We start from the raw sequence: 13735 nt of genomic DNA, 5'->3' as shown, positions 1-13735 counted from the left end.
ATTCAATATCATACATTTTACACCAAAATTGAGTACAATCACATGGTGAAATAAATATGAGAATAAATAAATATTTATTTATTTATTCATAAATAAATATGAGAGATGGGTGTTTGTTTAGCTATATTTTGAGGGACAAAACTAAACTTAATTTGACAAAACTTTCATTCTGGGGCACAAATGATATATAAATACATTTCAAGCTCTTTTATGTAGTTTTATAGTCGTTTTTACAAGCAGTAGAAGTCTGTAATATGCCTTCATTTACATACCCAGATAGTACATGTTCGTCTCCATGATGTCTTTTAAAGAGCAACTTTACATACATTCTAAATCATAAACATTTTAAAGACATCTTCTAAATGTCTATATCGCATCTGACAGGAAAAGCCTTAAAGAAGTTCTGCAGATGAGCAAACGCTCTAAAAAATATATCTTCCAGATGAAAACAGACACATCAAATAGAATAAAAAATGAATAGCAATCGGAGGAAAAGCGTACAGGTGTAGCCTCGGCCACATCTGTACCATCACATCCAGCCCCATGGATTGGGAATTCCCCATTTGTGATGGAGAACCACATAGGACAGTGAGTTGTCTCTAGAGATGCAAATAGGTCTACTTCTGCTTGAACGAACTTCTCCCACAGGAGCTCCACCACCTCGGGGTGGAGTCTCCATTCCCCGGGCCTCGGCTCCTGTCTCGATGTCCGCTCCCTGGGTTTGATGCTCAGGGATATATACTGCCCTGAGAGACAGCATCGTTGTCGAATCCCAAATTATGCCTAGAAAAGTGGTCCTTTGAACTGGAAGGAGCACACTCTTTTTGGCGTTAAGCCTCAACCCCAACTTTATCATGTGAGCAAGAAAGACATTTTGATGCTGAACCGCCATCTGCTCGGATAGAGCTAGAATCAACCAATCGTTGACATAATTTAACACGCGAATGCCTTGGAGTGTCAGAGGAGCCAGAGCTGCATCCATTTTGTGAATTTTGTGAAAGTGAATCCATTTTTGTGAAACCTAGGCTGAAAGGAAGAATTCGATATTGGTACGCTTCACCCCCGAAAGCAAACCTCAGGAACTTCCTGTGGTAAGGATGGATGGCTACATGAAAGTAAGCATCCTTTAAGTCTATTGTGACGAACCAGTCCTGGGACTGGATCTGTGACACGAGTCTAAGCATTTTGAACTTGAGCTTTAGAACTGTGCGATTTAGTTGACGAAGGTCTAGAATAGGACGCAACCCTCCATCCTTCTTTGGAACAATAAAGTGACGGCTGTAAAACCCTGATTCCCTGCAGGGAGGAGGAACCCTTTCTATAGACTCCTTTCGTAGAAGAGTCTGAACTTCTTGCTCCATGACCACCATCGTAGGGAGGACCCGTAGAAACTGAATTCTGTAGCCCTTTTCTACTGTGAGGAGGACCCAAAGAGATATATTTGGCAGTAGCTTCCACACTGCCAGAAAATCTACTAAAGGGACCAGCCTCTCAAGACTGGCCTCTGGTATTGGTCGAACAGCCACTTCGGTGAACTGAAGTGGCGAACTGGCAGGGAACAACCGAACTGGCAGCGCTGGGACCCTCCTCAGAGGATTGTTGGAAATCGCTGCAACCTTGGTACCCGGAAGCGGCGAACCGGCAGGGAACAATAGAATTGCCAGCTTTGCAGCCCTCCTCAAAGGGTTGCTGGGAACCACTGCGCCCCGAAACACCTGAGGTGGCGGAGTTGGCAGAACGGGCAGGGTATAATGAGGTGGAATCTGTTTCTCCCCAGAGGGGACTGCCCTCAGAAGTCTGACGCCATCAGGACTTCTTCTTTGTCGAAGCCTTCTTTGAGATAATGACGGTTCTCAGATCATGCCTATCTTTAGAGGGCTTCGACAGCGGACACCACCCAGACCCCCCTTATTGTGGAGGAGCCCTAGTGGCGACGCTCTGTTTTTGATGCACTCTGTGCTGCGTGGAGCTCGTAGACGGCCAAGACTGCTCCCGCCCAGCAGTCTCGGGGACCATAGACCGGCGAGGAAGAAATTTCTAGAACGCTGCCACTTGTTTCTTTGCTTCCTGAAACCTTTCGACGACCTAGGTGACAGAGTCGCCGAAGATGCCAGAAGGCAAGAGCGGAGTGTCCAGTAAGACAGTTCTGTCCCTATCATGTCAGATAGAATTAACCAGAGATGCTTCTCCGTGGCCACCAGGGCTGCCATAGATCGGCCTACTGACTTGACGTCTCCTTGGTGGCCCTAAGAGACAAATCTGTAAGTTAGTGCTAAGTTTAAGGATGAAGTGAATCTTTATCCAATACAAAACTCTCAATCCCTTCAGTTTCTCTCCATCAACTTTACCTCCAGTGACGCCTTCTCTTTCTTCAGCTGACAGATTTCTGTGACGAAACTATCAATATCCAGCATGTACAGACATATATTATCTCCATTTAACAAGTTTACATTTTAAACATGCTATTCTCACCAGTGCTTAATTTGTAAAGTGGGAGGTCCCGGAGCGCAGAGGGGGGGTGGATCCGGCGACTCAAAACCGGGGTTGGAGGTAACGGAACAAAAAAAAAAAAAAATTACACTGCCTACGTAGATTCTCTGCAGGGACAGCGCCAGAGAATTTTTAACGCATGCTGAGTGGGTGCTAGATCATTGACGGGGGAGCTGCGCAAAACTTGGCCACTAAATATTTAATATTCAGTTATGTTAATGATCACAATTAAAGTTTTAATTTTATTAAATTGAACAAGCGCAACATTCAGCATTCAATCAAATAGGCCTATTCTAAAAGATGTAGGCTATTATTAATAATAATGTTATTTCAACACAATATCTCGTTATTTCGAAATAATATGTGTGCGTGCATCTCTAAATCCGGTGACACGTGTATTGATTTTTATTAATAAACAAGTGTTTTCTCTAAAAGTGTCGACTCGGCTGCAAAGATGAAGTTGACGATCGCCATCTCCGTGTGAACGCGCTTATAGAGAGAATTGCACATAAATAAGCCTAATGGATTACATAATCAGAGAGTAGCCTTTTTCTTTTTTCGTTTTGAATTATTTCGTTTAAAGACATTTCAAGCTTTGTGTATTTGATGTATTTGTCATGTCTGTGTGAGGCATACACTGAGTTTCGTTAAGTTAGGATGTGCTCTAGTTCACGTGCAATGCAAGTGAGCGCGCGGGCGCCTGCGTTATATTTGTTTCGTAGGCCTATTCATTAAATACAGGCAATTGGTTGATGAAAAATTTATTAAAATTAAGATACAATTTATACAAAACGAAATTCACTTTAAAGAAAGGGCTTTCTACAAAACAACTTGATGAAGTGGTCAAAATCATGTCTGACCCGCTCCATGTCTCATATTGCGCATCCTATCTTACTCGTCGTGCTGATACTTTTCATAAATCAACATAAATGGAAAAAAAAAACATAATAATATTTTAACAAATGTGAAACTAAATGCGCTTTTTTAATGGCTACAACAGTAAAGTAGGCCTATACATAGCGTCTCTATTTGTACAAATTTCTGCACATTAATTTAATTCTGAATTTTGCACACACAAGTTGAAAGGCATTTGTTCAAATCAAGTTCACGGATAATTGTGCGTGCATTTATTAATCATTATGATACTAAAATCCTAATAAATAGGCTATGTACAAAAAAATCTGATGAGCCCATAATATGAACGCATTTACACGTTAAGCATTTTCCTTCCATAGAAAACCAAGAACGCTTAATGTGGCTTAATGCAGAATGTCCCCTTATTATGTCGAAATAACGAGATATTATGTCGACACTAGGCTACTGTGTCCACCGTGGTCTCCTTTTTGATCAGCAGAAACGATTTTTGCTTGTTTGGGATCTGACTGGTCAGCGTATTTGAAAAAGTTTAAGCAAACTTTCCTGTCTTTTTGACATTTTTCCCCTGAGTGAAACGATCGAGGCTAACAGCAATCTCAACTCGTACAACAAGCGCGCAAGTCATGTGTCACAAACATTGAACACTACACAAACAGTAATTTTATTTTTTTTCATTTAGGCAATTAATTTTATGAGGTGCCGGATCCAATAAAAAAGGTTCCGGATCCAATGTCGGAGGTGCCGGAACATGTTCCGGCGTGTTCCGGCTCAAATTAAGCCCTGATTCTCACAATCTTCTGCTGTTTTCTTCTGTGAGCACTATGTGAACTATATGACACAACTGCATGTGTGTAAAGACTTCAGTGAAAGTGAAACTGAACAGATGAGCTGGAAGCTTCTTCAAACAACATTTATTTTCAGAAACCCTGAAATTAAAGCTACACTGTGTAACTTTTTTAGTTGATTCTTAGCAAAAAACACTTAGTTCTTTCAAAAATATATGTGCTCATTAATGTATATTTACTTCTTTCAAGTAATAAAGTATTCTCTTAAGTTTATAATCTGCCATTGAAAGTACATACGGGTGAGGGGTTCGAATGCCGGTCGCCATGTTGCCCCTCCATCTTGAAACTACATTAGCCAAAGAGGGACATGCCTGTAAATTCAAGCTTCGCCTTTTGCGTTTTTCACTCAGTGACACCGTGAAGAATGCGAGGGGGAGATTACTCGCGACTGCCGGCAGATTTGAAAGATAGTGTGGTGTGTGTGTGTGTGTGTGTGTGTGTGTGTGTGTGCGAGTGCGTACTCACATTTGAAAGAGAGAATTAAAACGTCAACGCGACAGACAAATCAGCAAGACCATAGTCAATATTGGAGTAACTTTTCCCAGATGGAAAGAGCTCATGAGGAGAAAAGATTTTAAAACGGACGCCGAGGTTGCCTGCTTTCTTCTCGACAGGTAATTCAGCCTGTTGTAATTCATTTGTGTAAATTCGAAGTTTTATAGTTGCTTGTCTAACCATAGCATGGTTGTGCATAACGCCAGAACGACCTCTAGTATAACTTCATCCTCGCGTCAATGGTGAAAAAGTATTGTTTACCTTGTAACATAAATCTGTGCTGCGACGGATCACAGGTGATGAATAGTTTTAAAGGCGCAATTTTTTAATCTATATAAAAAAAAGGACACTGTAAATTTTAGTTATTTTTAATTGCTTTTACTTTGTACACATTGTAACGTTAGCCTAATCTGATTATGCTGGGATAGCCGATTCCAAGGGTGACGTTTACCTCCTGACATCTGTCCTGTAGTTTTATTCATTTTAGACGTATTGTTTATTATTGTCATGGACGAAGTGATAACTGGAAGCCATGTTAATCTTGGAATAATACGGCCACCGTAGGAGTTAAAACGCTCTCGGAATTGAGAGGAACAGAAACTAATATTCACTGGGTAGTCATATACAATTTCACCACTAGATGGGGGTAAAAATCACACAGTGTAGCTTTAACTATCAAATCTGATATTCATTCACAGATAAGCGATGGGAATGTAAATTCACTAGTTTAATAGCATGAAGCAGTATAAGAATGTTAATAAAAATTAAAGTCTGTGTTCATGTAACATATCAGAATCAGGAAGTACTTGAACTGCAGACATAATAAACTATGTACAGTGAAAACTCCATTACAGAAATGGCACCAGGTGTATACAGTATGTTTATTTAGTAGGTTATTTGTTTGAAAAATTACACTTCCACTTATTTTCTGTGTTGTCTTTTATAAAAGATCTTATGATGGTATTAAAATGTTGTTGTAAAAACCTGTTACATTTGCTGTACTGTGGCTCCCAGAGACACATATTTAGTTTCTTCAGTTTTTTTTTCTACCACTCAATAGTATCTGCAGTGCCACAGAGCCCATCTGAAAGGACAGATCAGCAGTCTCAGACCAGAAGTTAAAGGAGAACTCCGGTCAATTTTAACATTGAGCTCATTTTTTTGTACATTTGGAGTGCTGTCAATACAGAGAACAACGACAAAAATCGGTGTTGCCTACACCGTGTTATCCTCTTTTTAAAATTTGCACCCTGTTGACTTCAGTGGGGCAAGTTTTAAACCTGCTTTTAGCCTCTTAACATCCTTGATGTGTCATTACAAGTGCACAGGTCATGTGAGTGATTCCTTCAGAGTGAACTCCAGAGTAATCGATTGTCGAGTTCACGCGCATTGATCACGCGCGTGAACTCGATAATCGATTACTCTGGACTTCGACCGAAAACAGGATGTAAATACAGTTATGAGCGCTGGCTGAAATAACATCATTTTTATTCATATCTTTCACATCTACTGCAGTCAGATTTACCGCGTGTTCACTCTGAAGGAATCACTCACACGACCTGTGCACTTGTAATGACACATCAAGGATGTTAAGAGGCTAAAAGCAGGTTTAAAACTTGCCCCATTTAAGTCAACAGGGTGCAAATTTTAAAAAGAGGATAACACGGTGTAGGCAACACCGATTTTTTGTCGTTGTTCTCTGTATTGACAGCACTCCAAATGTACAAAAAAATGAGCTCAATGTTAAAATTGACCAGAGTTCTCCTTTAAGGGCAGAGCTTATAAACTAGTTTTGGAGACTGGTTAGACATTCTTTGACTTTGAAATAAACAGTACTACATAACTTATGTTGTAAGTTAAAGCAGCATTTAACATGCAACATCCATTGATTTATTAAGTGCACAATTATCAAAATTTCTCTCTTCAGCAATGTAGAAGATATATTAACATTACTTATATTTTTCAGTCATGGCATCCTCCAGTGGTCCAGCACTAAATGAGGAGCTCCAGTGCTCCATCTGTCTGGAAGTGTTCACTGATCCAGTCACAACTCCATGTGGACACCACTTCTGCAGAACCTGCCTGAACAAGTGCTGGATGAACACACAGACCTGCTTCTGTCCACTCTGTAAAGAAACATTCAGCAAAAGACCTGATCTCAAGATTAATACAACAATCACAGAGGTTGTGCAACACTTTAACCCCCTGGGGTCGGCGGTCGCGCTGGCGATACCAGCTTGCTTTTTTTCTTATCAGTGCAAAAGAGACTCAAAATACTCTGTTGATTTTGATCTTACATATAAGTGTTATACATCATTCAAAACTGTTAAATGTCTTCTTTTATTTGTGTACACTCATAATAAAAACAAAATGTTGTGTTTTTCGTAAAATAAAGAAAATAAACATGATGCGCGTTCTGCCGTCTCTCTCAATGTGAAACTCATTCTGAAACGCGACAGAAAATTACCTGTAACTCAGCGAATGTTTGTCACACAGACTTGAAACGCATGTCTATACAACGCTTGGAGTCTCTATTTTTAAAGTATGTTAATTATATAAAAAACAAATATTCTCTGTTTAAGTAATCCGTATGAAAGCAGCGGCATGTACAGTTTCTCAAACGCGTCCTAATTAACTCTAATGTGACCACGCCCACGCGCGCACAAGCGATTGACATGCAAATAATCCACACGGAGGAACGCAGACCTGTAAACGCCCTATCACCTCAAAACAAAGAATCAGAAACTTCAGTAACTTACTCCTCTCTGCTTTTCATCGAGTTTGGAAGACTGTGTTTGTGCTGTGCTGTTTACCTTGATTTACCTCAGAAGAATTAGAAGAACGCGATTTAATGAGAAGATTTTTAAGACATGGTGGTGCCAGATTAAAATGTATGTTATGAAATGAGATTGGAGTAAAAACATGAAGCCTAATGTTGTACATGTATATGTATCTATATATAGACAGAAAAAATGTTGAAATGTGAACTAGACTGGTAGGCAACCTTTCAATGCTAAATGTATATACATGTCCGACATGAGGATGTTTTTATATTCTATAATAAAACACATCATGATAAAAGTAGGCTAGTATGAGTGTATACTATGGTGAATATTATAATGTTTAGAACTGTGTTTACTGTGTTTGTGGATATCTGCTCAAACGTAGATGTATAATATGGTAACAATAATTAGTTTAATAGTTTTGAGCAGCTTGATCGCTTCAGTAAATGTTCTCTGCATGCGTTTGAAAAGCAAAACGCGCCAAACAATAGGCTTCATTTGTTTTACTCCAAATGTTTATTTTCATTATGAAATTATGAAATGATATTGAAGTAACATATGATAATCAATATATTTTTCTCTAGTGCAGTGTTACTGAAGTGTTCCTTTTTAACGATTTATAGGCTATTGTTATTATTATTTTATGCAGCACAGCACATAGCTTATGCCTACAAGGCACAACAAACCTGGTGTTCATTATATATGTGTGTGTGTGTGTGTGTATTTTGTACATTTTAAAATGCAAATTATAACCTGAAAAATCTAAAATGTATTCTCCAAATCGTGCAGCCCTATAGTTTCTCTTGATATCAGTATGTTCACAGCGTTTTTTTCAGATGCCCCACTGAGGAGTCCTGCTGACTTCAACATTCACACAAGTCTCCGTACATGAACATGGTAAAGTGAAAAATCAAACACCATGGAAATGACAGGTATGTACTATGTTTCAGGAATGGCACAAAGGTGTGTGACTGGTTAAGTCTCTGTCTTTAGTTCAGTGTGTTAAATAATGTGCTTTTTTGTCATTTGTTGTGTATCTTTGGATTATGTTGTGTTGTAAATAAATCCAAATAACCAAAAACCCATTCTTTTTTAAATCTCCTCATTCTCTGTGCAAGGTTGCTCAGAATGATAGGCCTGATAGCCCCTGATAGGGTCTTTGTCTTTCTCAGGTGTGAAAGACATTAATATTCAGGCCTACTCGCATAAAGCTTTCTTACACAAAACACTTTCTCTTTCTTTCTTTCTCTTTCTTTCTCGTCTTACAAATTTTAAATCAATATATTGTCTTATCTGAATGAGTATGAAGGATGACTTTCACATAGTTTTGAAGCAAATATTCTAGGCTATGTCATACAATTTTCAAAAGTCTTGTGAAGAAATAATCAATATGGGTTTTATGACCTTATTTCAGTGACAATTATTTTTCTTTTTCTTTTTTTTTTCACAAACCATGCATAAATGTCATTATCTCAAAACTACAAACTTTTACATACATGCTGCTGACATATTATTGTAGCAGAGTTTGTGCTTAATACAGTGTAATCAGACTTTAGCCATGAAAATGTCACAAGTAACAGAAATAAGCACAAATGTCAGAGCATGTCAGAACACCTCCAGGGCCCAGAAAACACCTCAGACCCCAGAGGGTTAAGGAGAAGCTCAATCTAGGAGAATCTGAGGTGTTCTGTGACATCTGTGGTGAAAGAAAGCAGAAAGCAGTGAAGACCTGCCTGACGTGTCCAAGCTCTTACTGTGAGACTCATCTGGAGCCTCACCTCAGTGTCCCACGTCTAAAGAAACACAAACTCATCAATGCTGTGGAAAATCTGGAGGATTATATATGCCAGAAACACGAGAGACCTCTGGAGCTGTTCTGCAGAGATGACCAGACGTGTGTTTGTCTGTTCTGTACTGAAGGAGAACACAAGACTCACAACACTGTTCCTATAGAGGAGGAGAGTCGAGAGAAGAAGGTAAAGAGATACAAACAAAACACTTTGAACACCCCATGAAATGCAGTTCCCTATCAGTCAGTCACGTTCGACATTACATCGCACTGAACTGATGTATAGGGATATCGCCTGAGAGCCCAATCACCTTAGAGTGATAACAGAACAAGCCAATACACATTGGCGAATGAGATTTGCATCACGAGCCTTTTTCAAGATGTCATTCCACCCATGTGTTTCTGGATGTGGTCGTTTCCTGTCCCAGTCTGACAGCCACAATCACTGCCTCATGTTTCTGGGACGTAAGCATGCTGAGGTAGCATTTGTTGATGAGTCATGCACCCACTGCGGGAAGATGACCATCGCGATGTTGAGAAAAAGACTGAGATACCTTGAAAAAGTTGGAGTCCCCTCTTCTATTCCCTGATCTGGTCTTTCTGCGCAGCAGAGAGACACTTTGGTTAATACACAGGGTGATTTGAGGTTTACAGTGGGAGCTCTCCTGCTGGGTGAATCCCCATGGCCCTCCCACTCATCTTTCACATTGCAGACTGTGGAGCTTCCGGTTGTGGTTGCTGGTCCTTCCCATGGGTGACCCAGCATCTCATTCGGGGCTCCTGCAGAGGTCCTCTTGCTCCTGTGTGCCACCACACTCACGACCCCACAGCGAGACGTTGTGTCTTCTGAGGCGGGCCACTGTACACCACAGCACTGCAACACTGCAGGCACGTCTATTGTACTACTGGTCCCCCTCGAACTGTATCTGGAAGTCTGACTAGCGCTTACCAGCCTGTCTCGCTGGGTCATTAGGATGGGCAGACTCGGCTATGCGATTCAGGTCGCCCGGCATCCCCCAGATTCAGCAGCGTCCGGTTTACCTCAGTGGCAGACAAGGATGCTCCTGTGCTGCGTGCGTAGATCGCAGTCCTACTGGCGAAGGACGCAATAGAGCCGGTCCCTACAGCGGAAATGAAGTCAGAGTTTTACAGCCCATTCTTTATTGTGTCCAATAAATTAATCAGTTACGATCGATCTTGGATCTGCATGTCTTGAATCGGGCCCTTCACAAGCTTCCGTTCAAGATGCTTACGCAGAAATGCCTCCTCACGTCTGTTCGCCACCAAGATTGGTTTTGCTCGGAGATTTCACTCGGATTGCTTCATATGAGACTGCTTCAGCACTGGCTTCACATCCGGGTACACATGGAAATCACTCTTATCTGTCACCCATACTTTCAGCCCGTTGTTGGACCTTGCTTTTCTGTGGGCAGGAGTTCCCCTAGAACAAGTGTTCAGGCATGTTGTTGTGTCAACAGTAGTGATCGACCGATGTATCGGTTTACCGATATTTTTCCCGATATTTAAGCATTTTCCCATAATCGGGTATCGGTTTTGTAATATCGGATTCGCCGATAAACGGCGCCATCTTGTGGCCGTTTCGAGAATTCCACCATTGCAGGCCGCGTCTGAGGAGATCAGTCAACAACAACTCTGTGCACAGGTAAAACATATGTTCTGCTTGCTTTGCTTTAATTATTCAACTTCATTTAACATAACAGACATGCAGAAATGAGATTTGAGACATGAATGCCTGATATAGTTTATTTATGCAGCTTGGTTCTAAAAAATTGAGACGAACTCATGGAGTCACGTAGCGAAATCCGGCATGTCCTGCCCCAATAAAGATGTAAATTTACATGGATTAAATAAAACAGACATGAATGAGTGAATGGTGAAAATAAAAGCGCTGAATTTTATTCTCTATCTGTTGTATTTGCTCACCATTAGTCTCGAGAAAAAAGTTCGTTCATTCATATGCACTCACTGGGTTGATGACCAGGAATGCTCAAGCACGGCCACTGAATGAAACTTTTGACAAGATTATCTTGTTTAAACATCCTAGATTATATTATCATTTACTACATAGCAATTATTTCGCTAATACACATCTAAATATATCGCTTTGTGGAAATTAATTATTTATTATCTCCACGCGCGATCGCGGTTGAGTAGTTCTGTGTAAAATAAATGCATAGATAAACAGCACTTTGTCAGTTGGCATTTCATGATCTAGATTCAATCTAGATCATGAAATGCCAACTGACAAAGTGCTGTTTATATAGTCTCGAAAAAAATGCTAATACACATCTAAATATACCGCTCTGTGGAAATTAATTATTTATTATCTCCACGCGCGATCGCGGTTGAGTAGCCTAAGTTATAGTTCTGTGTAAATGCATAGATAAACAGCACTTTGTCAGAAAGGATTTCATTAATAACATACTAGTTGGAAAATGCAAATATGCTGTTTTGTTTGTTACTTTCCTGACAATGTTATATTCCAGCTAATATTATTCAGTGAATTAATATTACCCAGTGAATTATTCCTCACTCTTTAAACCTATTAAACGGCACATAAACCTTCTAAAACTGTATAAAATAAATTACATTTCAATACAAAATACAATACAAAAAATACCTCCAACATGTGGAACCACTTAAAGATACATCACTCAACTATCTTTGAATATATGTTAGAATCATTTTTGTGCTTTATTTTTTACCTCATCAAAGCTTTTATTTTTAAACAAAGACACTTAGTAACAGTGCACTTTATTTTTTGGACTCAGACCCCTCTATTTATTTGTGTATAAATATAAAGTTTTTTTTATGTATGCAAGGAGGGAGTGATTGTTATAAATAAAATTGTTTGTTCAGTTCATTTGTGTTGTAATAATTGTGTAAAAAACAGAAGTATAACAGTAAATAAATATCGGTTCTGCATATCGGTAATCGGCACATAAACATGCAAATAATCGGTATCGGTATCGGTTATAAAAAATCAATATCGGTCGATCACTAGTCAACAGACATATGTAGAGCTGCAGGCTGGGCAACACCTAAGCTGAGCCGGTTTCTTCACATGTGTTGGGTACAAACAGGTAATGTGCAGGTAGGCTGGCTCGGTGTCTCGATTGCTGCACCCTTTCCCTCTGAGTATGGGATGCGAGCACCTATTCTGCTCCTCATGTGAGTTCCCCCGACTGTTGAACCTTGGTGAAGTTCCTCCAGCATCCTTGGCAGTCAGATGCGGCGGAGGCATGTGAAGCCAGGTCTAGTACTCGTATGTATGCCCGGTTGGTCAGCCCCTGTACTAGACTAGACTACCCCTCCTAGGTTATCCCATATGTGTATTCTCCCATGATATTGCTTTCCATGTTGGTTAGCCCGTGTCTTATTGACCACCCCTGAACAAGGCAGGATCTACCACAGAGATCTTCCATATGTAGCACTGCCCAAATGGTCAGTCTATATGCGAAAATGTGCATTCACACTACAAGCGACTTGTCGCTGCATGTCGCCAGTCGCTGGTGTTGAGGTCGTTAGTGGGCATTCCCACTACTGGTTGCCTAGTGATGTTTGTGAGTGACATTCACAGATGTTATCCCATGTTGTAGACAACAAATCAGGACAGTGCTTCTACAAACAAACATTTTGGAAGGAAAGGTCTAAACATAAATGGAATCAGTACATAAAATGCATAATATTAAAGATGAACGAGAAACAGCGAGTGCTCTTTGCCATCACGGCTTCTTAACTGCAGCAAAAGGGCAAATGCCAGTCTATCTGGGTTCAAGAAACCATTCAGGCTCAGTCAGCACAGCGAATACCACCGTATTTATACTGAGACATATCATAAATTATAGGACAGTTTCTAACTGCTAAAATGAGCTTCCCATTCATCTTGCCTTGGTCGGACTCAAGTACACCACGTGCGCTCCACTGATTTTACTCCTATTGGTTGTCGCTCCCGAAAGTCGCTCTTCATTTGCATAAATTTAAACATATCTCAACTTTGTCGCGTTGCTGGACATGTCCCATCCTGTCACCAGTGGTCACGGTCGCTCATGACGCCGGAAATCATGTTACATGTTACCTCCCTACAGGCGAGATGTTGTCTCTGTAGCATTCCTTTCTGGTTGGAATAGGCACACTTTTCCAGTGTTATTAAGTAGTCTCACCGTATAGGGTCAGAAGGAACACCAGTGATTGACATTCTCTGTGCAAAGCCCTATCCTTTCTTCCACCCCCAACAGGTTCAGGGGGACTAGGCGGCTTACTCTTGGCAGCTGTTGTGGCACTTTCCATAGGGATCCCAATACGTCAGTTCAGTCCGATGTAACATCGAACATGACTAATAGGGAATGTCACTTCCCTCCTGAAAGAGGGAACAGAGACTTTACATCCCATTGCCACAACTCCTGTACCTTCGCTGAAATGGCCGGGACCCCGTC

The 13735-nt window shown here is 40.5% G+C and overlaps 1 protein-coding gene across 1 annotated transcript in view; it reads left to right on the top strand.

The window, feature by feature from the left end:
• The window catches only part of LOC307146309 (E3 ubiquitin-protein ligase TRIM39-like), a 33751-nt gene that overhangs the window by 480 nt on the left and 19536 nt on the right, over nucleotides 1-13735 (top strand). Inside the window, exons 2-3 of the mRNA XM_079850207.1 lie at nucleotides 6673-7052; nucleotides 9136-9465. Of these exons, the coding sequence (XP_079706333.1) occupies nucleotides 6675-7052; nucleotides 9136-9465 (708 nt within the window). The 5' untranslated portion in view covers nucleotides 6673-6674. The remainder of the gene's footprint in view (nucleotides 1-6672; nucleotides 7053-9135; nucleotides 9466-13735) is intronic.

The sequence above is a fragment of the Squalius cephalus genome (assembly GCF_949319135.1).
Source record: "Squalius cephalus genome assembly, chromosome: 18".
NCBI classification, from domain to species: domain Eukaryota; kingdom Metazoa; phylum Chordata; class Actinopteri; order Cypriniformes; family Leuciscidae; genus Squalius; species Squalius cephalus.
The sequence above is the reverse complement of the archived record's forward strand: the minus strand, read 5'-3'. Positions and strand labels throughout refer to the sequence as shown.